The following is a 26,063-nucleotide window of genomic DNA, read 5'->3' on the forward strand; positions in this document are numbered from 1 at the left end:
GTGCAACCTGCTCCCCGCTCTGGGCAACCTGCTCCCCGCTCTGGGCAACCTGCTCCCGGCTCTGGGCAACCTGCTCCCGCTCTGGGCAACCTGCTCATGCTGTGGGCAACCTGCTCCCGGCTGTGAGCGCCCTGCTCCTTCTGTGCGCAACCTGCTCCTGGCTGTGAGCACCCTGCTCCCCCTGTGAGCACCCTGCTCCCTCTGTGAGCACCCTGCTCCCCCTGTGAGCACCCTGCTCCCTCTGTGAGCACCCTGCTCCCCCTGTGAGCACCCTGCTCCTTCTGTGAGCACCCTGCTCCCTCTGTGAGCACCCTGCTCCCCCTGTGAGCACCCTGCTCCCTCTGTGAGCACCCTGCTCCCGGCTGTGGGCACCCTGTAACAGCCTGGTGCCCTGTTACCCACTGTCTCAGGAGAGGTGGGAGCCATGGGCACCCTGTCCCTGGGGCACCCGGTCCTTGGGGCACCTTGTCCTTGGGGCACCCTGTCAGCAGAGCACCCTGTCACTGGGGCACCCTGTTACCAGAGCACCCTGTCACAGGGGCACCCTGTCACCAGAGCACCCTGTCCCCTGGGCACCCTGTCACCAGAGCACCCTGTCCCCTGGGGCACCCTGTCCCTCGGGCACCCTGTCCCTGGGGCATCCTGTCACGGCTGATCTGTGCAGCCCCTTTGTTCCCTGAGGAAGGCTGCCCCACTTGGACCAGGAACTGCTGCCACAGGGTCACTAAATGTTTGCAGGGATTCAGAAACCTAAAAGAAAAATTCCAGGACCCCTCTAACAGCCACGTCTCCTTGCTCTACCAGCTTCTGACCCTGGCACAGGAGAGTTGCTCTTCCAGCCAGCACAAATCCATGCTGGAGCTGCTCTGTGGATCCCCTCCCTATGCTGTGCAGACCACAGGGCCTTTATCACAATTTAACTGGGTCTAATTTTCTTACATTGATGAGAAAGACTCAAGGCTTTCTCTCTCCAGGCTGGATAGCCTGGTTTAGTGGAAGATGTCCCTACTCATGGCAGGGGGTTTGGAATGAGATGGGTTTTAAGGTCACCTTCCAACCCAAACCAAGCTGTGATTCTATGACAAGCCTCAAGACTCCAGTCCTGGCTCATGACATGGGAGTTCTTGGGTCTCAGGGGAGAAGATCAGAGGTACAGAACAGATGTCATTACTGAAGAATGAGCTCAAGCAAGCATGTTTATTAGGTGCTTTATCAAACACTGCAGAGAGGCTCAGAGTATATGGAAATTTGGGGCATGCAGCTTTTTTGCTTTCTGTGAGTTCTGGAGACAGCAAGGAAACCATGCTGTAGCTCCAGGGCTGTGTGTTTTCTTCCTACAGGGAAGGTACACGCGGGATCCACAAATTTCATAAGCGTTTTTTAAATTCTTGATTATGAACATAATGACAAGGAATCATTGGCAAGCACGGGGGAATGGAGCTGAGCAGAGGGGAGTCTGCAACTGGAGAGGGGGGATTGTAAAGTGGCATTTAGTTAAAGCCCTGCTACCCTTGTGCTCCTCACTCTGCTCCAGAGAGGCTCACACTCTTTGGCCATGCAGAGCCTTTGCAGAGGGACTGTCCGCTGTGGACAGGAGGAGGAAGAAGCACTAACAATATGAAGCTGGTTTAATGAGGATAAGAGAGGCTTTGCAGTTCCCCTTGCACAGGTTGCCCCATGTCATGCCACCCTTGTAATTCAGCCGCACGGAGTAACACGATGAGTACCACCACCCGCCCTCATAGCTGTAGGCACAGTTCTTACTGTAAGTGTCCTGATCCTGGTCCTTTGTAGAGAATTTCATGTTGTCGTGCATGCTGTTGGGGTTGTCTGAGGTCATGGCATCCCCAGCTGTGCCATTGTAGGAGCCCAGCCTCAGCCGGTAGCCGTGGGACTCGTCTTCCACGCTGAACAGGTTGTAGTCTGCGAAGCTGAGGTTGTCTGCGGAGTCCTGGATGACAAACCGGACCTGGTAGACCTTCTGCTTGGCAATCTGGTGGATGTACTCGGTGCCCAGCCAGTACTCGGTGCGCACGTTCCCAAAGCCAAACTTGTAGGTGCTCCAGGACTCGGCCCAGGTGACCGGCGTGTCCCTCTGGTTCCTCTGGATGACGGTCCAGCCCCCGTGGGTCACGTTCATCTCGCAGTACACCACGAGGTGGTGGAGCCCTTTGGGCTGGATGATGTAGACGCCGCTGTGGCTTCCACGGGGAATCTCGCTGCAGTCCTTGGGCCAAGCTGAGGCTGGAAACAAGAGCTGGTTATTAAATCCCTCTGAAAGGGATTTCTTTTTTTTGGGGGGATGTATTTCTTTTGTGTCTATGTCCTTTTGCACACACATTCCTAGGCTGCATTCCTGCCATGCACTCACAGGAGTAAATCAAAATCTTGGCATGATCGATGCAAGAGCTGAGCTTCACATCTTCCTAGGACAGGATTCAAACTGATGGAGACATACTGTGAACATGTCTGGTGAGACCAAGCCAGGCATCTCTGTCACCCAAGGACCCTCACCCAGGGTGGGTTGGGTCTCAGTGATTTGCCTGTGTCATGCAGATGATGCATCACCACAGACAAATGCAAATCTGGGGGACAAAGTCACTTGCTGGTACAGCACAGAGTTTTAGTGCTTTGCCCCAGAGAGAGGGTGACCATGACATCCATATCTCTAACAATTAAATCAGCCCTTGGGACCTCAACAGGGCAAAGCCATTGTTGTTCCCTGGCCTTGCCCAAGTAATTCTTTGGAGACTTCCTGACTTGTTGGATTTGATTATGGCCTTTTTGTGCTCCAGAGTGTCTGTACCTCATACAGCAAGCGGCTGAAAGTGCCTACACACTGCTGAGAAGGAATTCTCTCCACTCCCAGTACGTCTGTCACCAGTTGTCCCCACCCAGGTAGGACCCATCTTTGGCCTTATGGACTAATGCTGACCCAGCCAGTTCAGTAATTCTCTCACATCCAACCTTCTCATCGACTGTGTAGTGAAAATTGGAAAATGACTAATCACCACTTCCCAGTAATGAAGCATCACTTTCCAGTTTGGACCTTTATCTGTAAAATTCCCCCTGCAAAAGCACCTCATCAGGTACTGAGCCCAGGACACAGCTGGTAGCACAGTCCCCTGAGCTTGTGAGCTGTGGCACCTCTGCAGCCCATCAGAAAATCAGCATACTCCTGGCAGGAGCCAGTGCACCTGTAAGACGTGGGGAAGTTCTCTGAGAGCTCTTGGTGAGCCCAGTGATGGTGGAACCCCCAGCAGATGCAGAGACTCACCATGGCTCACTGGTGGGTGGTGGGCGATGTCCCTGGCCTGTCGCACGTGTCCATCACCATCATCTAAATTAACACAGGAGACAGGAGTGAGTGTGGGGAGTAGACATGTCAAAAATCTGCTAGGAGAGCTCAATCTTCTCCAGATGATATTTTTCTGTTATTGGTCTTAATTCCAGAGGAATTCCCCAGTTTCAGATATCAGCAAGTTGGTAATTTGGGGGAATTTACATGGTGTTAGAGTGAGGCTGATGCTTTTTTGGTGGAAAGGATTTGGGCATCCTGTGTAGGGGAAAAGCCCTAACAGTGGTGGCAACACTGGGAAGATGGTTGTTAGAGTGCAGCAGCAGCAGTTAGGGACTTGGGAAGAAGAGGGATTAAAGAGAGGGGGAAGAAAAGTGAGAGCAGACACAGAAAAACTGGCTCAGGTGCCGGGAGTTGGGAGAGGTGTCTGCTCAAATGGGAATTTGAAGGGTGTTGCTGGAAGAGAGGATGGTTTAGAATGAGTTAATGCAATTCTTCTGCAAGGACATCTCTGTATCCACTGATGGCTGTAAAACAGAAGGATTAGTCACAGGCTTATGGAATCACAAAGGCCATTCCTGTCCCCTCTCTAAAACAATTAACCCTGCAGCTTCTGCTGTGACATCCTCAAATACCTGCTCCTTTCTTTCAGTCTCAGCTGGCACTGTCTCACCTCCTCCCTTCTGAAGTGTTTAACTTAAGCCTATTGCACTCTGTATAAGCTCATTCCTGACACATTCTGCCTGCCAGATTTCTGACTTTCTGAATTTTGATATTGACTCTCTTTTTTACTCCCTTTGACTTTCTTTACAACCTGAGCCTGTGTGGAGTGGGAAACACTCATGTAACATGGTCTGGAGGACTTTCCTACCATGGCATTTACTTTCACTACAGCCACACGAAGCTGTTCACTCACGTTTGTGTTGTAAGGCAGTCTGCCCCTGCTCCTTTCTGCCTTCCCACCCCATCTCTTTGGAAGCACTCCTCTCCAAGTCAAGACTTTGGAATGCTGGCCTGTCTTTTCTGGCATGCATTCATGCTGCTGATGTTTTCAGAGCACGCTTCAGTGCTGTAGGTGAGAGATCACAAAATCATGGATTACCCCAGGTTGGAAGGAAGCCACAAGGGTCATCAACTCCAATTCCCTGCACAAGACAACCCCAAAATCACACCATGTTCCTGAGGGCCCAGAGCACACATTCTTTCTCTATTCAGACTTGCAGTTCTTGCTGAACTCTTGTCTCAGGCTCGGTGCTCCCTATGCTGGCAGTTTCCTGGCAGGTGATCTGAAACCAGCACCAAACACTTGGACCTTGAGCTCCTCTGCCAAGCACAATTCCTCTTCCTTTGGAAGGGAATAATCTCTTTCTGGTGTGCCACATCCCACCCACACCCTCTGGGCTTTTTTTTTTTTTTTTCCATGAGTATTTCTTCAAGGCTTCCTCACTGCTCCTGGTACCATAGGTTACTCCATGCCATCACCTGGCTGACTGCCCTGTGCCAGTGCCACTGCTTAAACTCTTTGTATTCACTTAATTTAGTTCCTCTCTTTATTGAGGTCTCCCTTGAATTCAGTTCTCCACTGACTTTGTGATTTCCAAAGACGGGAATTCTTCTCCATGTCCTCAAAACACACTAGGAGCATCTTTAGCCCTTCTCCAAGGAAGAGCACATGGCCCACAAGACTCTGGGCTTGGCCCTCCTGCCAAATTGTCCTTTCTCCTGGGATCCTGTGGGCTCTGAGCTTTGAGCTATCCTTCTGTCCCTTATGGACAGAAGAACTTCATGCCATACAGGAGATGAGACAGGCAGTAAGCAGAGGGGGACCCTAAGGTTACTCTTGCTTCAGTAAGACACTCTCAGATCAGTATTTACTGTGACAGAAGTGTGGGCAGGCTGGTGAGGATGTAGGCAATGTAGGATCTGACTGATCAGTACCTTGTTAGCCTCTGCCTGTTGCAGGGCCACACTTACCCAGCTGGGAGGACTCTGGGGGAGCATTCATAATGTCATCCATGGTGCCATTGAGGAGGTACAAGTTTCTTATGTCAACATCAGGAAAAGATGCTGCCAGGGCCAGCAGGCAGGTCAAAAGCAGGAGACAAAGGCACTGGGTAGCTGAAATGGGAAGACATTGGAAGAAAGAGGTCATAACTCTTCTGTTGGAAAGCCATTAATGCCATTCAGAGTAAAATAGGAAAATAAAACTCTTTGTAGAGCTCCCTCAGAGCCATGAGCCCCATGAAAACAAGTTCATTTAGATGAGCCATCCAATACACATTAGCAGGAGTCATTAGTGGTGGCACCTGCTGTAGTGGTATTTGAGACCAAAGAATTGCCAAAACCTTGTCCAAACCCGAAGTGTCCATAATCAGAAATCTCTATAACACTCAAGACTCGTAACTAGACATAACAAGGGGGTGAACACGGAGTGGGGGGATCCCCTTTCTTCCCAGCTCCAACCATGCTCCCACTATGCTCCCATGACATATTCACAGAATCACAGAATCACTGGGTTGGAAGGGACCTTCAAGATCATCCAGTCCAACCCAGCCCCAACACCTCAACTCAACCCTGGCACCCAGTGCCACATCCAGGCTTTGTTAAACACACTCAGGGATGGGGACTCCACCACCTCCCTGGGCAGCCATTCCAGAACTTTATCACCCTCTCTATAAAAAACTTTTTCCTGATATCCAACCTGTATTCCCTTTGGCACAGCCTGAGGCTGTGTGCTCTGGTTCTGTCAGTGCTGCCTGGAGAAAGAGCCCAACCCCACCTGAGCACAGCCACCTTTCAGGAGCTGTAGAGTGATAAGGTCACCTCTGAGTCTCCTTTTCTCCAGGCTGAGCACCCCCAGCTCCCTCAGTGGTTCCTCACAGGGTTTGTGTTCCCAGCCCCTCTCCAGCCTCGTTGCCTCCTCTGGACGTGCTCGAGCATCTCAACGTCCTTCCCAAACTGAGGGGCCAGAACTGGACCCAGCACTCGAGGTGGGACCTCGGCAGTGCCAAGAGCTGGGACTGCCCTGGGGCTGTGGGCAGTGAGACCCTGGGGTCTGGGTGGGAGCCAGCCCCAGGCAGGGCTGTGTGCGTGCAAGCAGCATGACAAAGAAAGGCAGCACAGACCTCCAGGAGTTAAGGTGGCTCTGGGATAAATTATTCCCTTTCTGTGGTTATGTTGGTTATGTGGCTGCTCCAAGATTTCCATATGTGGACAGCTGTGGTCTGGTCTGCTCTGGTTCAGAGCACTAGGAAAAACCAGCACACTTTTTGCAGTATTCAACCTAAGTGAAATAACAGAAAGTTTGTCATGATTCCTAAAGAGTGTGACACTGTGGAGCTGCCTGCCCGTGGGGAATTCTACTCCTGATAAGACACATACAGCTCACCTAGCAGATTACTGATGTGAATCCCTCACTGTTCAAAACTAAGCAAAGTCAACATCTATTGCATTTCCCAGGGGTACATGGGTTTGGCACCATTCTCTGGGATGCCTGAGAAGGAAAATGATCATGGATGCCAGCCTGGAACCACTGTGTGGAATTGCAGCCACCCTAGAGACAAACACCCCATTCTGGGAATGCTCAGAGATGTCCCAGTCTATGGTGCTGCTGCAGTTTTGCAGCAGGTCTTTTAAACACACTTCAGTCCAACTGATTGACTTCTCAGTTCCTACATGACATTTAGTGTGGTAATATACTTGTGTTTAGGGACATGTTTAAAGACATTTTTCCTTGAGGTCCCCAGGGAAGAAATGCTCCCCCCACTGCCAGCCCTTCCCCTGGGACTGGTCATGAAAAGTCTGCACAGGAAAGAGATGCAAAGGAGGATCAGCCTCTTGTGGGTGTTCTGCTGGGGACAGCAATGTGCTTTTGAGCATCTGACCTCCAGATCTGGATACCTGGTCAATATCACACATTCAGCAGGAAAATCTAAAAAAAAAAATCCCTTTTCTACTCTAGATTATTTAACACTTTCTTTGGAGAACTGAAAATTGCAAAGTATGGTAAATACCAAACTTGTAAAATGGTCTGTGTGGCACTCCAGGGCTACACTGGCACAACCTGGAAATAGCAGAGCATGCAGGCTCCTGCCCCAGTCCCAGCCCAGGGCAGAGCAGGCACAGACAAGGCGAGGGACTCAGCACCAGGATGTGCAGGGTGTGAGGAGGAAAGTGCTGGAGTACCCTGTGAGCTGCAGTCACACACAGAGGTGCCATCCCATCCCATCCCATTCCATCCCATCCCATCCCGTCCCGTCCCGTCCCGTCCCGTCCCGTCCCGTCCCGTCCTGTCCCGTCCCGTCCCGTCCCACCCTACACTCACCCATGCTGTCTCCGGGGACCCTGTGGAGCACGAAGCTGGGTGGTTTTGGCCTGGCTGGAGGGCTGTCCAGCCTGAAAGTTATAGGGTTGAGCAGGTGAGGGGGTGGAGGCAGGAGACCCAAAGCTCGGCACTTGTCCTCTGGTTGGCAGCAGGAGCAGTGGCTTAGGGCTTATTTGCTCTCCACCATCAAGTGATCAGTCCTCAGACCATGAAGTCTGTGTGCCACACAGGTGAAGAGCTTTCTCCAGAGGCAAAGCAAATAATTTGGTGCCAATAAACAAATGCCTTAAAATAACCACAATTCAGTGTGCAGCGTTTCCCCAGGGAATGATGTTCTTGGGACATCTCCACAGAGCTCAACTGGCAAGCAAACACCCAGGTGACTTTCACCTCCTGGATGGAAATCAAACATCAGGCGTAAATCACTTTCTTCAGAGTTGAGCTCAACAGCCCCTGGGAGCCCCACAGACCCTTCAGGGAAGAGGTACTCCAGTATTCCTGGGAAACCGAGCCCTGAACTTCAGAAAGTTCCACTCCAATGCCTCCTGACACCCCTGCCCTGCCACTGCCACGCTGCCCCTTGTGCAACACGCACTGTGGACCCCCTGGCACCATGGTGGCCCTTGCAGCAATCACAAGGCAGTTTTGGGCATCATGAAGTGCCGCTGATGTAAAATGGTCTCACTTCAGGCCCCTCTCTGCTCTAGGAGCACTTACACCATGGAGGTCTACAGAAAATACCAGACCTCCCTCTTCCCCTGGGATGGATGCCTGCAGTGTTCTGAGTTAGGAGGGCTCCTGTAGCCCAGCAGCCACCCTGGGCTGGGCAGGCAGGGCTTTCTGTCCCAGACTGTGTCCTTGCAGTGTGGTCACCTCGCCATGGACACTCCTGTGCCTGTGCAAGGACAGGCAGTGACCCTCAGCAGGGCTTCTCCAGCAGCTTCCAGCCAGCTTTTAGAGGAGGCTGCAGCCCATGTGAAGATCAGGAGGAGCAAAGCAGGGGAAAAGTCACAGAGAAGATTTCTCCAAACACCCAGCTCTATCCTGGGCCCCAGCTCCTGTTCAGTGTATTTCATAGAAACGCAGACTCCTGGAAAGGCTTGTGTTGGATCTTTCTTCAAAGACCACCTTGTTCCATCTCCCTGCCATGGGCAGGGACACTTTCCACCAGACCGTGTTGCTCCAAGCCCTGCCCAACCTGGCCTTGATCAATGTTTGGCTCTGGAGCAGCCACAGTTGTGTTTGCTGCTCTATTCCATCTGGAAAAATGCAGCCAGGAGGGTGATGGAAGGATTATTCACCCCACAGGTGAGACAGCAGCTGCAGGGCTGTGTGGGGGTTCTCTGTGCAGAGTAGCTCCAGAAGGATCCAGCTAAGAGCACCAGGACAGCTGGGGCAGGAGTGCACGGCATATGTGGAGATGCTGAGAAAGATGGGTTTGTCCAGCCTGGAGAAGAGAAGGCTGAGATGGGATCTTGAGGTTGCCTAGAGCTACCTTGTGGAAGGGTGAGGAGCAGGTAGAATGAGGCTCCTCAGAGCCCTGTGTCCTACTCTGGACCCCTCATTGCAAGACACAGACTGGAGCAAGTCTGGGGGCCACTGGAGGCCACCAGGCTGGTTGGAGCCCTGGAGCTCAGGACTCATCAGGAGAATTGGAGACAACTGGGTTTGCTCCACCTGGAGAAGAGCAGGCACAGAAGGGATCCCATTGCTGCCAGCAACCATCTTATGGGAGGACACCAAGAACATGGAGCCAGATTTTTCAAGGAGGTCCATGATGGTGGGATGAAAAGCAATGGATCTAAGTTGGAACATGGAAATTCAGGTTAGAAACAGGGCTTTGCTTTAACATGAGTTTGATCAAATACTGGGACAGGGTCCCAGAGAGAGGCTGTGGGAGGTGTTCAGAGGCTTTTCTTACAAGTGTTCAAGACTTGGCTGGACAAGGATTTGCTTGAGCATGACTTGCACCAGATGGCCTCCAGAAGTCACTCCCAGCCTAAATTGTTCCATCACCCTGTGATTCCGCGGAGGTGCACAGGGAATCATGAGAGCCAACAGACACAAGGAGAAGGAAGGGAAATTAGATGTAAAAAAATCAGCCTGAGTGTGTTCAAAGACGAAAAAAAAAAAAAGAAGAGAAGTTATGAGACCACCATTCCCTGACATTCACAACTGACCCAGATGTGACCCTAAACAGCCCTTTCAAGTTTCACTGTTTTGGTGCTGAGGCCAAACCAGAGGCACCCAGAGAGCCTCCTGATCTTAGATACTCTGTTCTCTGGAGACCCCCCTCCCCAGCCCTCACATCTTACTTCTGGGCCCCACAAAGCCAGCCCAGCTGGGAGAATTTGCCCTTTCAGGGTCCACAGCTGTCATGGCCCTCGTGGCTGGTGGCCCATCCTACCCAGGACCTTCCCTTGGGCCTGTGAGGTCAGTTTAAACTCAGCCCTAGAGCTCCAGTCCTCATCTGAGCCACACTGGGAGCACAGTGGGGGACTCCAGTCCTCTCTGTCCACGTTTTCTGGATGGATCTCAGACCTACTCTGTGGGTGGTTTATTTCCTGCATGGACTGCTCACATCTCTGCCACAGCGAATTTCCAGCCCTGGATCCAGCTGTGTTTGCCTCACACGGAGCTCACACTCAGCCCTTTCCACCATGCTTGGACCTTGGCAGCACAGACATCCCCTCCTCAGCTCAGCTCAGCTCAGCTCAGCTCAGCTCAGCTCAGCTCAGCTCATCTCCTCCTCCTCTCCTCCTTAGCTCCCATCCTCTCACCAAGCTAGCAGAGGTGACATTGAAGGGTTAGATGGAACTTGACCATAAAATCTTGGATTCATTAAGGCTGCAAAAGACCTCTGTGATCAGTAAGTCCATCTGTCAACCCAGCATCACTGTGTTCACCAACAAACCACGTCCTCAAGTGTCTCATCCACGTGTTTTTTGAATGTTTCCAGGGATGGTCACTCTACCACTGTCCTGGGCAGCCTGTTCCCTTGACAACCTTTTCCATTAAGAATTTTTTCATAATATCTAATCTAAAATTCCCCTGGTGCAAGTTGAGGCTATTTTCTCTTGTCCTGTTAATCCAGGAATCCCTTTCCTGGATCCATTATCTCGGAGAGGTCTGGATGCCACTTTCCATCGAGGCCTGCAAGTGGCATTGATTGATTCCCACAGCATGGAAAGTTTGGTGGGAACCTCAGTTTGACCTGGATTGCTGTGAAGAGCAGGTGTCAAGCTGTGCTATGAAAAACAAGTCTGATCAGAAACCAACAGAGAAGATGATAGAAGGACCACATCTTTATCTTCTTAAATCTGACTTGAAAAGGTTATGGAGCTTCCTGGACCCTCTGTCAGGAAGAACAGCCCTCCCAAAGCATTTGTCCAGAGAGCATTTTGATCCAGAAGATGGAGAAACTCTTTGTCAACATTTCTGGGGCTGAAGGTGGATCTGTAGGGACTCACCAGGCTAAAGACAGGGAAGAAGAGTGCAAAGGGACCCACAGAGCCCTGTTTGTTAACTGGAGCCCTGGCTCAGGGGTGCCAGGGGACACTGCAGCTCTGGCTGCAGGACACTGGCTCCAGCCCCATGACTGATCCTAAAACCTGCCAGTGGAGAGTTAGTGAGCAGGCACCTCTCTTGAGGACCTGTCCTCAACTTTCCAAGGTCATGCTTGGGGCTGGTCACACAGACCTCTCCTCCTTTGCTAGTTTCCCCATATCCTTAAGAAGCTGGGTCTCTCCACTTCACTTTGATCCTGGTTCTCCGGATTTTGCTCCAAGTGTGCAATTCACATGTAGTGTTTATGTAGGGACAGTCAATAACTGAAATTCCTCAGCATGGAGGGGGTTATTCTGTACCTCTCTGGCTGGAAGCACATGTGTCCCTCCCCTCAGCTGTGCCGTCATGGGATGTGGAAACTGCCTGAGTCACAATCTGCAAGTGGCTCCTTGTGCCTCTACAAAGGATGAGTGTGAGCACACGTGGGTGTGTGCAGTGCCTATAAAACCAGCATGCACAGCTGGGCATGGGAGGCTGCACCACTGGGTTCCTGCTCTGCGCAGAGGTGCTGTCGTGATGGGTGAGTTTCCTGCTCAGGTGCACCTCACTCCAGTGTGGTGCTGGGCTCAAATGAGACCTCATGGGGTGAGTACACAAAGGCACAGAGAATGATGGGCAGAACAGCAGCTGTGAGTTTCCCTGGGAGCAGGAGGGCTGCCAGAGCAAAGCACCAAACCACACACACACTTGGTGCCAGCCTGTGCCTGCCCCAGGCTACCTGTGCCATGTGTTCCAACATCCTGTCGAGGGAGGTTAATGTGGAGACCTAAGCCTCACCTTGCTCCTTTCCCAGTGCATGTGGCATGTGTGGTTACTCAGGGATCCTGCCCCAGGCGTGGTGGCATCTCCCCAGGAGCTGAGTGAGTGCAGGGTGTAGGGGGGTGCTGTCGGTCAGCACACAGGGTTTGGGTTTCTAGCTCTGTGTGGGCCAGGACATTTCCGTGGTGATGGGCATTTTCCTCTCCAGGGCTCCAGGCTGGGACACCCTGGCTGCACCGGGACCTTGTCCTCCTGCCCACTGTGGTGGCAATGCTTCTCCTCTGTGCCAGCGCTGGCCCAGCCGTGCCCACTGCCAGCCCCCGGAGTGGTGAGTAGCAGGTGGGGGGCACCGAGGGGCCCCGAGGGCAGAGCGGGACACTCAGGGCTGCTCTGTGCCAGGGGAGGTCAGCAAACACCCAAAGGGATGCACAACACAGGAACTCCTCACACACATCACCCCTGGGCCATGGATTCTACAACCTGGCTCCTGCCAAGTCACCTTCACCCCCTTTTCCACACTGAAACCAACAGGTTTCTGCCAAAACACCACAGCTTGGAAGGATTGCTGTGCCATGCTTGTGAGGCTCAGTTCCAGGAGAGATCCTTTTAGCTATTTGGCTTTTTGTTTAGCTCTTGTTGGATTTAGAACATTCCCTTCCTCCCTTTAAGGGAGGATTACAGTACCTACAAGACCCCGGAATTTCGTGGGTTGAATTGGAACTATCCACAGCAAATTGTCTCCCATCAGACACAAACCAAGAAAAACAAATTAGATGGCAAATTAGTTTGGCTAGTAATTGGGTAAATAAGATTGGCTAGATAAATTATAACAAGCTGGGAGAAGAGACCCCTATAAGGCCAAGGCAGAACTAAGCCTTCTCATCCAATGCCATCAGCTCCAGGTAAAACATAAATTTTCATTACATATCCTCATCCAGTGGAGCATTTTAGATACTTCTGGTCCCTGCAAGAGCTGCAGCTCAGTATATCAAGGGTATATGGGCCAGACATGCTTTGAGGACATAATTGACAGTCCTTGAGATTTTTTCACCCTTCTTTCCTTGGCAAGATGCATTAGAAGGCTCCAAATGAAACAGCAAATCATGAGAATTAGGTTCCAAAGCTCTTGCAGAGGTCACTGGCTCAGACACCTTCATGTTCCCTGAGGATGAGCCAGTGGAAAAGCTGCAGACTAGAACCACTCCTTTTTGTCCCGAAGCTCCTTGTTGTCCTGATAGCCTCACGGACCTTCTCTCCCCCCCACCCCGTGTGTGCTGCTGCAGCCTCAGGCTTCCCCCCGGACTGCAGCCGCCTCCGCAAGGGCAGCCCCAGCGGCGTGTACGTCATCCAGCCCGCCCGGTCCCCCCCGCGCGTGGTCTGGTGCGACATGGACACCGAGGGCAAGGGCTGGACGGTGGTGCAGAGAAACTCGCACGACACCGAGCTCACCTGGAAGCAATCCTGGACCACCTACAAGTACGGCTTCGGGAACGTGCACAGCGATTACTGGCTGGGCACCGAGTACCTGCACCTGCTGACGCAGCAGGGCACCTACAAGGTGCGCTTCGTGGTGCGGGACAAGGCCAACGTCACCCACTACGCCGAGTACGACATCTTCCGGGTGGAGAGCGAGGCCAGCGGCTACCCGCTGCGGCTGGGCCGGCATTCTGGGGATGGGGATGACTACCTGACCCTCTACCACCCCAAGAAGGGCGGCATTCACGACAACATGAAGTTCAGCACAGTCGACAAGGACCAGGACCAGTACAGCGGGAACTGCGCCAAGAGCTACGGGGGGTGGTGGTACAACAGGTGCCAGAACGTCCTGCTCAATGCCAAAAACTACATTGTTTGGCCAGGATTCTGTGATAACGGTGACTGCGCATCCTCCCTCATCCTGGTCAAACCCACAGATGTGTGTTGACCACGCCCAGCCCCCCGGGAGCGTGGGGGTGCCACCATCCCCAGCTCAGTGCCCCATTCCCATGCCAGTCCCAGCACACATCCTGCTCTGCCCACCAGCTCCTGTTCCCTCACCAGCACAAACACAGCAGCTCTGGGGCTCAGGAGCCATTGCCCAGAGCCCAGGCACACGGGTAGCTTTGTCCAGTGCCATGATGCTGGCTGGCACTGGGGCACAGGCACTGGTTTGGTGTGGGTGCACCCGCTCCCATCCTGGGGAGAGGGACATGGAGCCAGTTCCCTTCCCCTGCAGTTGGTGAACCCTGCTTTGCCCAGGCCCTGCTCCTTCCCTGAGCCCTGCACACCCCACAGCTCTGCTATCCATGGTGGGAGGAATCAGCTGCAATAAACCCTGGAGCCAGACCGTGCTGCCTCATGTCTACCTGCACACAGGTGTGGGGGGATCACTCTGTCCACTCTTCAGGGTGGCAGACTTGGGGGAAGGTCTGTGTGTTAGGCAGTATTCCTTTCAATGGCTTGTTCCAGCCACTGCACACTGGACTGTAAGGCTACAATTAGCCAACACGCCAGCAAAGCCCTGGGCATGCACAGCCCTCACTCACAGTTTGCCCCTGTTCATGGCTGGGTGGTTGCTCTGTGCTGGGAAAGAGAAGAAACCACCACAGCCTGGAGTGTGGAGAGGGCAGTGGACTCCTTGAGGGTGTGAGTGGTGTGGGTCAGTCAGTCCCATCACTCCCTGCTGCAGACAGGGAATGTGTCTGTGAAGTTCCCTTGTGATGCAGGGAAGTTTGAACCTGGGGCCTGAAAGAAGCCACAGCTCCTCTCCTCCCTCTGTGGAAGGACAGCTGAGCTCAAGGAAGGTTTGTGGCTTGGAATGCTGAAAAACATGGGATTCTGGAGCCAAGGTCTGTGACCAAGGTCCCAGGGCACCCTGCAGAGCTGTGGCAGTGCATTGTTCCTGAGGAGCTGTCGAGTCCTCAAGGAGCATTCTTTGGCAGCACTGTTTCATGGGGAGATGGAGATACGAGGGTGCTGCTGGCTGAGAAAGGCTTCCCCGCTGGAGCTGGCCTGAGAGTAGCACTTCTGGACTAAGAGACATGTCTGCTGGCTTAAAAAGGCATCGGTGCTCCAGCCTGGATACACAGCCTGACAGCAGGTGAGAGGCTGGGCAAAGGCTTGGGGCTCCTGGTAAACAGCATTCCACCCAGCAGCCAGCCCTGAGTGATGCTGAGCTGCATTCCTGGGTCTATTCCAAAAATAGTTGCACTTGATCATCCTTGTGGGTCCCTTCCAACTCAGAATATTCTGTGAATCTATGAGTGCAGCCAGTGAGACATTTGCTCTGTTCAGCACTGCTAGACAACAGTGCAACAGTCAAACATCCTCCCTCTGCTCAGCATCAGAGAGCTCACCACAGGTACTGTGTCCACTGCTGAGCTGTCCAGTGCACAAGGTTATCACCACACCACAGCACTTTCATACAGACCCAAGCTTATCCAGAATCTTGAAATTCTGGGATCCCTGCCATGTCAGGCTGTGTCAGCTCTCACACCAGCCCAGACAGACCAGCCACATGGTGCTGTGTGGCCCTGCAGTCCTGTGTTCCTTTCCAGTCTCCCAGGTCCCTCCCAGCATCCACAAGTTGTACGAGGCAGGATGACACTGACCTGGCTTTCCAGGTCAGGGCTGGCAGGGTTCCACTGACCTGATGCTTCCCTTGCACCCTCTGCTTGCTGTTGGCTGTGTCATGCTACATTCCCTTTTTGGAAGATCCCCACCTTAAAATGCAATCCTCTTCTTTAAGTGAAAGTTTTGTCTCTAATTCCTCACTTGAGCTGTATGAAAAAATTTTCCTTTGAAAACTTTTTCTTACAGAAGCCTCAGGTGTGCTTCTGGCAGGAAACAGGCAGCAGTTGCAAGCAGTTCCCAAATAAATGAAGGACACTGCAGGTCTGAAAGTGATTTTATTCTGGAGGATGTGTTGTGGACATGGCCTGCCCTGAGGTCAATATAGCTTAGGTCAGGTTAGCTGGTGATGGTGGATGTTCTTCTGCTGAAAACATCTCTACCCACAAAGCAAAAAGAGAGTAAGACCATGCTGATCAGGAGGGTTTTAGGCTTCTGAGCACAGAGGAACATGCTTGGATATTGGAGTGTTTATAGAGATTCTAATAATTCTAATAATAATAATAATATTCTAATAATATTCCCCCCAAGAAATAATATTCTAATAATATCCCCCCCAAAACCCACCACAGGTGAATGGCCAGAGACAGAGACAGGAGCTTTGCTACTTTTCAAGACAGGAGGAAAACAAAGCAGTTCTTGATAGAGAGGAACAACCCTATTCACCCCCAAGGCCTCATCATCAAACGGGCCCCAGCAGGGCACTGGCCTGGCCACAGTGCCACAAGGGGACAGGAGGGGGAAGGAGTTCTAGGGGTATGGAGTTGGTTTGATGAGGATGGCCGAGGCTCTGCAGCTCCCCTTGCACAGGTTGCCCCATGTCAGACCGCCCTTGACGTTCAGCTGCACCGAGTAACAGGCTGAGTACCACCAGCCACCCCCGTAGCGTGAGGCACAGTTCCCTCTGTACGTATCCTGATCCCGATCCTTTGTGGAGAACTTCATGTTGTTGTGCACTTTCCTGGGGTTGTCTGAATCCATGGCATCCTCTGCTGTCCCTGAGTGTGCTCCCAGCCTCAGCCGGTAGCCCTGGGACTCATCATCCAGGCTGAACAGGTTGTAGTCTGCGAACCTCATGTTGTTTGCAGCATCCCAGATGACAAACCGGACCTGGTAGACCTTCTGCTTGGCAATCTGGTGGATGTACTCGGTGCCCAGCCAGAACTCGGTGTGCACGTTCCCGAAGCCGTGCTTGTAGGTGCTCCAGGACTCGGCCCAGGTGATGTCCGTGTCCCGCCGGTTCCTCTGGATGACGGTCCAGCCGCCGCCTGCCCCGCTCATCTCGCAGGACACCAGGATGGGGTGCAGGCCCGTGGGCTGGATGATGTACACACCGCTGGGGCTGCCAGCTGGAACCTCACTGCAGTCCTTGGGCCAAGCTGGGGCAGGACACAGGGGGATAGAGCAAAAGCCTGGGCATCAGGACAAGACCTTGGGCAGGAGGGAGATTCACATGGCCAGGGCACATGGGGGATAATCAGCTCTCCCAGCCCAGAGAGGGCTGGAGGTGAGAGGGGATTGGCCTCAAACCTCTGCTCCTTTTCTGTAGGGAAAACCAACAGGAGTCCCCCAGACTGACTGAGCCATGCTGGTATCAGTCCAAGAGACTGAATACGGGCACCAGTGGGCTCCCTTGGGGCTCCTGAAAAAGGGGCTGTGCCACTACAGCAGGGTCATGCTGGGAGGAAGGTGAAGAGGAACTGCCTGTGACTAAGGAAATGGGGAAAAATGCTCCCTTCATGCACAGAGCCACCCTTCCCAGCCTCACAGTGCACACACACACACACATACACACACACACAGACAGACATCTCCATCCTGGAGCAGGGCCAGGGTGAGGGACAGCACACGGACCTGCCCTACCCAGAGCTGGCTGAACGTGTGCACACAATACCAGATGCCCACAGGATGCTACCTACTGGTTCTCTTCAGAACACTTGATGAAGTGTTGGAGGGAGATTTCTTGAAGGTGTTTAGGCTCTGTGTGTGCACTGCCAAGATGAGCAGGGAAGCAAGGAGCAGAAGACACTGAGCTGGTTGAAAGGGACAAGAAGAAAAGAAGAAATGTGACCGTCTCTCCCATGGCACCAGAAGCAGTTACCAGGAGCCTGTGAGCTGCAGGAGGGCACTGAGCATGCTGGGCAGCATCAGGCTGCTCCCTGCAAGCTGCAAAGCTGCCAGAGGGGTCGACAACCTGCCCTTTTCCCCTTGATCTGCGGTGGACAAGTCAAACACGGGGTAGTTTTGGGCAGAGCAAAGCAGCCAACAACTGCCTGAGCCAAGTTTCACTCCTGGTCCCTGGAGCAGGAGCCTGGCTGGGGTGAGCCAGAAGACCGGGCACGAGCAGCTGGTGCTCAGAGGTGGCAAGTACCCCTAAAGGGCACCGGTGCCAGTGCTCTCGTCAGTGTGCAAGAACAGAGCATGGAGCCTCTCCCTCTGGCTGAGCTTCCCTACCTTTGCTCTCCCCATTGCTGGCAAGGAGCACCCACTTCCCAGCCCTGTACTCACCCATTGCTCCCTGTGGAAATGCCCTCTGGAGCGCAGAGCTCTGCAGTGCCCGTCACACAGAGGGATTTGTAGTGCCCTCTGCGCTGGGCGGGCTGAGCGGGTCCTACCTCCCTTCTCTGGTGGAAGAGATCAGGTTGGTTCCCTTTGTGCCTGCAGAAAACACCAGCTGAGGTGGAGGTGCCTGTGGTTCTGGACTGCAAAGAAAAGAATTCCCGTGCCAGCAAGAATCCTTGGAATGGTCTCTTCTGTGAGCGCTTAGTGACTTGGATGGAATTTTCCTGGGGAACAGCATATTTGCAAACTGTGAAGAGTATTGCTCAGCAAACACTTGAATGCCACAGCCACCAGCCAGGTGGAGAGCAAACACAGGTCTGTGCTTGCCTCCCACCACTGCAGCTGGTGCTGCCAGGTCAAGGGGCTCTTGTTTAATCTGCTCCAGTCCAGCCCAGCCCGGCTTTGGGTGGGGCAGCAGAGCAGCCCCAAGACCTTCAGAGAAGGGAACGGCTGTGGGGCAGTGTTTGAAGCAGCTGGTGCATTCTGGGGTGCATGACATAGGTAGAGGGTCGTGATGGAGGGGTCTGTGTCTGGGGGAAGCAGGAGAAGTCTTGACTCCCCAGTGGGACAGAGTCCTGACCTGCCAGGAAGCAGCTGAAGGGCCTGGGAAAGGTTTCTGTGAGGCAGGTGAGACAGTTGTGGCTCTGAGCACTGGGTGTGGGAGAGTGGCCATGCAGGAGGAGAGGAAAACATCTGCCCAGGAATGGGGTGAAAACGGGTGGATGGAGGGCAGCAACGGGGATCTGAGCATGTACAGAGGGGATCTAAGAATGCTTGGAGGAAAAACAGAGGGAATTGAGGGGTGGTGAGGGATATCATGGTGGAACCCATTGGAACTGAGCACCCACAGAAGGGACAGTGGGATCTGAGCATTGATGAAGGTCAGCAGAGGGAATCTGAGGGTACCTGTTGTGAAAAAGAGGGATGTGAGCTTGCCCAGGGATGAAAAGTCAGCACTAAAGAGATGCTGAAAGGACCAAAGGAGATCTGAGTACTCGAGGAGGGGAACAGATGAGATCTGGGGACACACAGAGGGAAATGGAGGGCACAAGAGTGTACAAGGGGAAACATGGCAAGGATCTGTTTGTGAAAGGAGAACAGAGGGGTTCGAAGAGATCACAATAAGAGGAAATGAAGAGGATATGAAAGCAGCTGGATAGGAATGGAGTGGATCTGAGAGTGGTTGGAAGTGAAGCGAAAGAGTAAGATGGGATCCAAAGAAGCACCCAGAGGGAACAGAAGGAATTTGGAAACATGCAAAGGTAGCATAGTTTGGTTATAAGGCACTCAGAAAGGATGGTAGGGACAGGCAGTGCACAAAAGTAGAAGATCTGATACAATATCTGGCACGATAAATCTGGCTGTGTTCAGTGAGAACTTGTGAGATCACAGATTCCCCATAGTGCAATCTACCAGCATGGTCCAGCTGAATAAGAATTTACATAATCCAGGTTCACAAACAGTGTGGTTTAGGGAAGGAATAGGAAAGCAGATTCAGGATTTTGGTGATAAATGCACTATGGAGTGTTAATATGCATTATGACAGAAGGGATAATAACAGGGATATATTAGATATAAATATATATTGACCCAGTTATATACACGTAACTATTCCCAGGTCTGCTCCAATGCAGCTGGAGGTGGGAAGCTCAACCAGAGGCATCCCTTCAGGGGAGAGACTGTCCATCTGCTGATCTCAACCAAGCAGAGATGCTTTCCCCTCCTCTTTTTTCCCTGAGACCCCACTTTGATACCATAATTTTTGTCCAGCTTTTCTCCAGACATCGTTCTAATGTCGGCCCTTGCTGGAGTCAGGGGCAGCCAAGGGACCCCTCCCTTGTGTTTCTCAACCACTCCTATTGATTCTTGACCAATTTAAGGCAGCTCTAAAGCAAGTCTGACAAGTTACTACCCTCCTGCCCCACCCTGCACCACCACCACCACTGAGAGCTCTGCAGCTCCAGCTGCAGCTGGAATGCCCACCCAGGGGAAGGAAATGCTGCCCAGTACCCAGTTTTAATGTCTACAAGCCCAAGAACCCAGTATTTCTATCACAAGCATAATCCAGGTTTTCAGAACTCTGTATTTCTGTTTTAAGACTAGCACAAGAAAAGCAATTGCAGAAATTTTGGTCCCTTGGGGTGAATCCATGTGCTACAGTCCTCTAGAGTGAATCCAGGGATCTGGAATCCTCTTGGGAATCCTTTTGTCCATGTCTGCGGCATGTCTGACGAACACAGAGGCATTGCCAGCTGGCCCTGGGAGACAGAAGGAGGAATGGAGAAAGGGGGAGCAGAGAGGACACCCTATTCCCATTAGGGTGTATGTGGGGAGGACAGGGACACATGGGGCATTTGGAGGCCTCAAGGAGCAGCTGGGGGGTTCTCGGAGCAACTGATGGGCCTAAGAGTGAAGCTATGGTATCCTGGGGGCAGCTGGGGTAACTGACTGTAACTGGTACCCCAAACAGGACAGTGAGGGTTCTAGGGAAAACAGGGGGAAACTGTAGGGTTTCAGGGGCAATTAGGGAATCTGGGGAGAGTAAAGGCAGCCTGGAGTGCTACTGGGTACAAGAGGGAGATCCTGGAATGGGCCAGAGGGCAAAGGGATCCTAGGAGACATGGAGGGTCCTGTGAATTTAGGAGTCCAGGCAGTCTTTGGCCTACCCTTAGATACCTGGGTCCCCTTGTATTTGCAGGGAATTCAAAGAGGCTGAGAATCCAGAGAGGTTAGGGAGCCTATGCTGGTGTGAGAAGAGCTCTGGAAGCATGGGGATTTTTAGAGCACAGTTCACCAGGTCAGGAGTACTCACATCAGCAGCAGGATGAATGCCATGGAGCCAAGACCCACAGCCAGCCCCATAGTTGGTATGTGGGGCAGGGGGGTCTTGTCATCCCAGTGCAGCACAGCGCTGAAGGCAGCCTGGAGTTCTTTCTCTTCCTCCACACTTCCCTCTGACACTGTGGGGACCCAGGCCCCTCAGGTCACAGGGCCATGCACAGGGACCAGCTATCCCCGCAGCTCCTGCTCCAGCCACAGCCCTCGCTGTCCCCAGTGACTCCGGCATCTGGGGGTCCCTGCTCCACCCCACACGCTCCCAGGGGACTCAGGCACCAGGGAACACATGCTCTAATCCACCTGTCCACCATGAACCAGGCGTCCTGGCACCTGCTCACGCCCTTCCCGTGTGCAGGTGTCCCAGGTCCCGCTCTGCTCCCTGCCCCTGGGCACTTGGGTGTCTGGGCTCACCATTGAGGTAGAAGAACTTGCGGACAACGGGCTTGGAATGTTCCCCGAGGCGACAGGCGACGGTTCCTGGAGCGGGTTCCTCGATGGTCAGGCTGAAGGGATTCTCCGGATTCCCCTTCAGCTCCTTGAACAGCGCCATGTCCCGTGTGCGCAGCTGGGGCACAGCGGGGACACCTCAGCACGGCCCAGACCGCCGGGCACGCGGAACCGCGCGGGCACACAGAGACACCTCGTCCTGCACGGCCCCTTCGTGCTCCTGGTACTCCTGGCTGCTGCAGGGGCACACACCTCCCATCCCACACACACGGTGTACACAACAATCCCTTCCTGCAGGAAGGATTTCCTCCCTGTGAGAGTGGTGAGGCCCTGTGAAGCAGAGCACCTCATCCCCTCAAGAGCTTATCTGCTGTTTGCTAGCCAGTCAGATAATTCAAACAGGACAATCTGTCTTGTAATGAGTTCTTTTTGCACCACTGGGTTAGCACCGGTCTGGCACCTCCCAGCTGCCAATAAACATCTTAATGTTGAAGTGAGGCGTGGAAGGTAAGCTGGATTTCTGAGTGACAGCAGGTCACTTTACAACTACAAAAGTAGAAAGCTTCTATGGATTTTCCTGGAAATGTGTGTAGTTTCTTCAGTGAATAGGGACACCTATTTCCCAGTTAATCCCCCAGGGGTTGAGTGAAGGAATCTGTGTACATTATTGTCATTTGATGTAAATTACATTTGTCTCCTATTAAATACCATTTATTTTGCTAGCTTTGATATAGTGCACTGTTCTATGTTATGCTGTAATCTACTAGTAGTTCTTTTAGTTTTATACTGTGTAGTAAGTAATTTGGTTAAGATATTTAATCTATTTTGCCTGTTCATTTGTTTGTTAAATAATTCCTTCTTATAAATGGATCTGATTTGCCATCATTAGGACTTTTGGGCCAAAATAATTCCAAAATGAAGATTTAAACTGTTGCCAAATTCTGAGGCTAAGGAAGGATTTACCTTCATCTGAACCCATCTCTCTGAAAGAGTATAAATACAGAAAGGAATCCTTTCTGACCCTCAGACTCAGCAGCAGGGCTTCTTTAATAAACATTGTCTGAAGCTTCCACTCTGCCCATGACACCCTGGGTAAGATGTGGCTGCGCCATCCCTGGAAGTGTCCAAGGCCAGGTTGGCTGGGACTTGAACCAGCCTGGTCTGGTGGAAGGTGTCCACACCTTCCAGGGGATTGGAATAACATGAGATCTAAGGTCTTTTTCAACCCAAACCATCCTGTGATTTTATGATGTTACACGTGCACACACGGATCAGCAAACACACATCTGCCTGTGGCTCGTGTGCACCCTTCCCATGGGCAAGCATCCTGTGTGTGCTTACACAGCTGCTAGCTCCAGCACAGACAGCTGCTGTGGCAGCATCACTACACCTGCAAGAGCCCCCTGAGAGTGGCTCCCACCCTTGCAGGACCATGTGTGACTCACATTTGGGGCAAACATCCAGGTGACGGGCAGGCCGGCGGGGATGTGGAACGGCACATTGCAGCGCAGCACAATGGTTTCATCGGTGTAGGTCCACAGGTCCTGCACTGGAGCATTGACAGGCTCATGAGCTCCCATCTGCACATGCACTCACAGACATGATGGTGCTCCTGTGCTGCCCGCAGGGGTGGGCAGATGTACACTTGGGCAGGTGCACTCGGGCTGGGACCATGGGTTTAGAACACGGGGAGTCCCCAGAGATTTCTGTGGTGAAATCCTGTCCTTTGGATCAGCTTTGCTCACTATAATCTCATTATAATACTGAACACACCTCCATCCCAAAAGCTACCTGCCCCCAAATGTATGACAACCTTTGCTGAGCACAGATTCTGCGTTTTTCTAGCCTAGACCTTTAAAAGCAAAGTTAGACCACTTGACCTCAATCAGTACCAGAAGTGTGACTGGAGTCACTCAAGTGCCACCAAACATAAAAATTAGCACAAAAATAACCTAAGAATGGGAGGAAATTGAGGAAGATTTCCTTACACTTAACACAACAGCCTCTCATGGCCCCATACCTGGGCAGTCCAGGGCAAACTGACAGTCCACAAAGCGGCAAGTGGCACACTGGAAGACACGGGCAGCTGGCTGGAATCCTGGGAAAGAGAGACTTGGTGGTCCCAGGGAGGTGGGAGATGTACTAGGAGACAGCGGAGGGCAAGACAGAGGGATGGGCACTCACCACAGGGTGGGATGCAGGCTGGAACTGGTGGGGGGGAAGCAGCATCAGACTGGGATCACGGGGACCCACATCCTTGTAATGAGCTGTCAGGATTCAGCTCTTGCCCAGCCCAGACGGGGTCCCTGGGCGTTTCTCTAGGACAGTGGTTCCCAGGGTGGCCCCATACCTTTCTCCAGCTGGCTCAGCTTTGCCCAGATTGTGTTGACAGCTTCTTGCAGAGACTTGTTCAGAGGCTCTGGTGTGTCCCAAATGTCCAGGTAAGACAATGTGCCCTCCCCCTTGTCCCTATAAACTTTTCCCAGACCTCACAAATCCCTTATACAACTCACTTTGACTCCATATATCCCTCCTGAAGTAAGATATATTCCCAAATATCCCTTCAAACTCCCAAAGAAGCTGTATACCTTGAAACCCATATGCCCTCAGGATTCCCCAAATATCCCTTTACAACTCCCAGACATTCATATATCCTCTATTTCACCTCCACCTCATCCCCCTTCAAGGCCTCCACATCCCACCCCCCTTGCCCCGTGTTTCATGTCCCATGTCCTGTGTGTCACATCCCTCAGTGTGCTCACTCTTTCCCCTTTGGTCCTCTATGGAATACATTGCATCCATGACGATCTCCCGAAGTTCCTCACGCTGTCCTGACCCTGGAACCAGTACAGGGTTAGAGCTGGAGTTTCAGGGATGGGAAGGTCCAGTAAGGTCTGGGGGTTTCTGTGGGTTCCTAAAGTTCTGAATAAGATTTAAGGAATACTGGGAAAGGTCAGGTGACCCCGTGGATTCCTAAGGTCCTAGGTTGGGCCAAGGGGTCCCCAGTGTGTCCTTGGTCATGGTTGGGTGATTCTCAGGGTTCCAGGCAGGTTTGGGATCCCCAAAGATCCCTGGGGGCCAAATCAGGACCGAGAAGACCTTGGCATGGTTGTGAGTCCCAAGGATGGAGTCCTAGGGTGGGTTCCTAGGGTTCCCAGTTTCCTGGGATCCTGCTCAAGTGTGAGGGCCTTGGTTGAAATGGGAAACCCCAGAGGGCTCTGGATGCTGTTCAGGGTGGGGATCCCCTTTGGGATGGATGTCCCTGGTGGAAAGTAGGGACCAGTAAGGACAGAGGTTCTTGGGCAGGATCCCTGTTGGGTTTGGTGTCCCTAGGGAGTCATGCCATACCTACAGTGACAGAAGCAAGTGGTTTAGCAGCCTCAACAAGGGCCTCATGGCATTTTTTATGTCTGGGATGATTGACAAATGTCCCAGTAATGTCACGGCAAAGCCGTGCCCGCTGAATGGGGGGCCCGAAGCAGAGCAGGCAGGGGTTAACCACAGGGAGGCAGGACATCAGGACCCACAGCCACAAATCAGGGTTTCTAGAATGCCAGGGGACTAATACCAGCATCATGGCCAAAAACCACCACTCCATGAGCCCAGATCTAGCACCCAAGTGCCTGAGTTCTCTGGACAAAGGCGGGGTTCCAAGGTGGAACCTGGGCACCTGGGTCGCCAGGGAACCAGATAAAGTGGGTGGCATTATCTAGCCAGCCACACTGACCTCACACCAGCCAAAGGTGTGGGCAGAACCCAGCAAGGAATGTGTAAGCCTCACGTCTGAACAGGAAGAACTGAGCCAGCCCAAGGTTACAGCAGCCAAACATGGCTGGGACTGTCCAGGACACGGTGTTTGTATGTGTGTCCTGAGAGATTCTTCTACTCTTGAGTAGAGGAATGCACACCTGGTGCAATGCAAGGTATTAGATCGTTCTGCTCTCCAAAACAGAGAGGGAGAGAGAAAGTACAAAATATTGTCATTAACTACAAAGCAAAAGACTCAGAAAGCAGCTGTTGGTTTTAGAGGGACAAGAGTTCCTGCTGGAGGAAGCAACACATGAAAGTGTGGAGGAATGTGTGCTGTGACCGGAGAAAAAACACAGCTTCTCACAATCATGTGTAGCAATAAAACCTTGCTGAAAGCATAGCAAATTTTGCAAAAGTGGCAGTTAATGAACAGTCAGTGGTACTGAGAGCTCAGTAACAAATCCAGGTGGCCCAAGGTAATTATGGGGCTTTGTGGACACCTAAAGTAGAACATATAATAAATGCTTATGGGTAATACATGAATAAATGCCCAGGATAATAAATGCTTTTACCATCTGGAGCCATGCCTGCACTTTGATGGAGCTCTCCCCTGTGCATCCATGGCTGTTGTTTGCCTTCACAATAAAGAATTGCGTGATTCTGAATTGTTGTTAAGTTTTATTGTGAATTTTGGTGACAGGTACACCACCATTCTCCATTCTGGAGCAGGGCCAGGGCGAGGGACAGTGCATGGTCCTGTCCTACCCAGAGCTGGCTAAGTACTGTACAGGTGCACACAACACCTGAAGTCCATGGGATGCTGCCTACCATCTCCCTTCAAATCACTCTCTGCATCACCAGAGAGAAATTTCTTGAAAGTGTTTAGAGTTTCCACAGAATAACCTGGCG

The 26,063-nt window shown here is 52.4% G+C and overlaps 4 protein-coding genes across 5 annotated transcripts; 1 reads left to right on the forward strand and 3 right to left on the reverse strand.

The window, feature by feature from the left end:
- Positions 1 to 1,178: 1,178 nt before the first annotated feature.
- LOC115497804 (fibrinogen-like protein 1-like protein) lies at positions 1,179 to 7,756 on the reverse strand. Its single transcript, XM_030288277.4, has 4 exons — positions 7,623 to 7,756; positions 5,273 to 5,416; positions 3,278 to 3,340; positions 1,179 to 2,244 (listed from the first exon to the last, which is right to left on the reverse strand). Exons 1-4 carry the CDS (start codon positions 7,624 to 7,626, stop codon positions 1,610 to 1,612), a joined length of 846 nt encoding a protein of 281 aa, XP_030144137.3. The 5' UTR covers positions 7,627 to 7,756; the 3' UTR covers positions 1,179 to 1,609.
- Positions 7,757 to 11,556: 3,800 nt separating this feature from the next.
- On the forward strand, positions 11,557 to 14,022 carry LOC115497726 (fibrinogen-like protein 1-like protein). The gene is made up of 3 exons (XM_041720081.2): positions 11,557 to 11,709; positions 12,157 to 12,276; positions 13,232 to 14,022. Exons 1-3 carry the CDS (start codon positions 11,706 to 11,708, stop codon positions 13,870 to 13,872), a joined length of 765 nt encoding a protein of 254 aa, XP_041576015.2. The 5' UTR covers positions 11,557 to 11,705; the 3' UTR covers positions 13,873 to 14,022.
- A 1,800-nt stretch (positions 14,023 to 15,822) lies between these two features.
- Positions 15,823 to 18,306, reverse strand: LOC116809162 (fibrinogen-like protein 1-like protein). 2 transcript variants are annotated; one of them, XM_072916743.1, is made up of 3 exons: positions 18,066 to 18,305; positions 17,477 to 17,590; positions 15,823 to 16,936 (listed from the first exon to the last, which is right to left on the reverse strand). In XM_072916743.1, exons 1-3 carry the CDS (start codon positions 18,067 to 18,069, stop codon positions 16,308 to 16,310), a joined length of 747 nt encoding a protein of 248 aa, XP_072772844.1. In that variant the 5' UTR covers positions 18,070 to 18,305; the 3' UTR covers positions 15,823 to 16,307. The 2 variants fall into 2 exon arrangements, with proteins under 2 accessions (XP_072772844.1, XP_072772845.1); XM_072916744.1 differs by lacking the exon at positions 17,477 to 17,590 and having other exon boundaries at positions 18,066 to 18,306.
- A 2,587-nt stretch (positions 18,307 to 20,893) lies between these two features.
- Positions 20,894 to 25,200, reverse strand: SPACA6 (sperm acrosome associated 6). Its single transcript, XM_072916870.1, has 8 exons — positions 24,753 to 25,200; positions 24,167 to 24,241; positions 23,755 to 23,823; positions 23,589 to 23,642; positions 23,425 to 23,502; positions 22,850 to 22,953; positions 21,369 to 21,522; positions 20,894 to 21,097 (listed from the first exon to the last, which is right to left on the reverse strand). The coding sequence occupies exons 1-8, from the start codon at positions 25,108 to 25,110 to the stop codon at positions 20,928 to 20,930; spliced, it is 1,062 nt and encodes a 353-aa protein (XP_072772971.1). The 5' UTR covers positions 25,111 to 25,200; the 3' UTR covers positions 20,894 to 20,927.
- Between the last annotated feature and the right edge of the window lie 863 nt (positions 25,201 to 26,063).

The sequence above is a fragment of the Taeniopygia guttata genome, chromosome 19, assembly GCF_048771995.1.
Source record: "Taeniopygia guttata chromosome 19, bTaeGut7.mat, whole genome shotgun sequence".
In the NCBI taxonomy this organism is placed as follows: Eukaryota; Metazoa; Chordata; class Aves; order Passeriformes; family Estrildidae; genus Taeniopygia; species Taeniopygia guttata.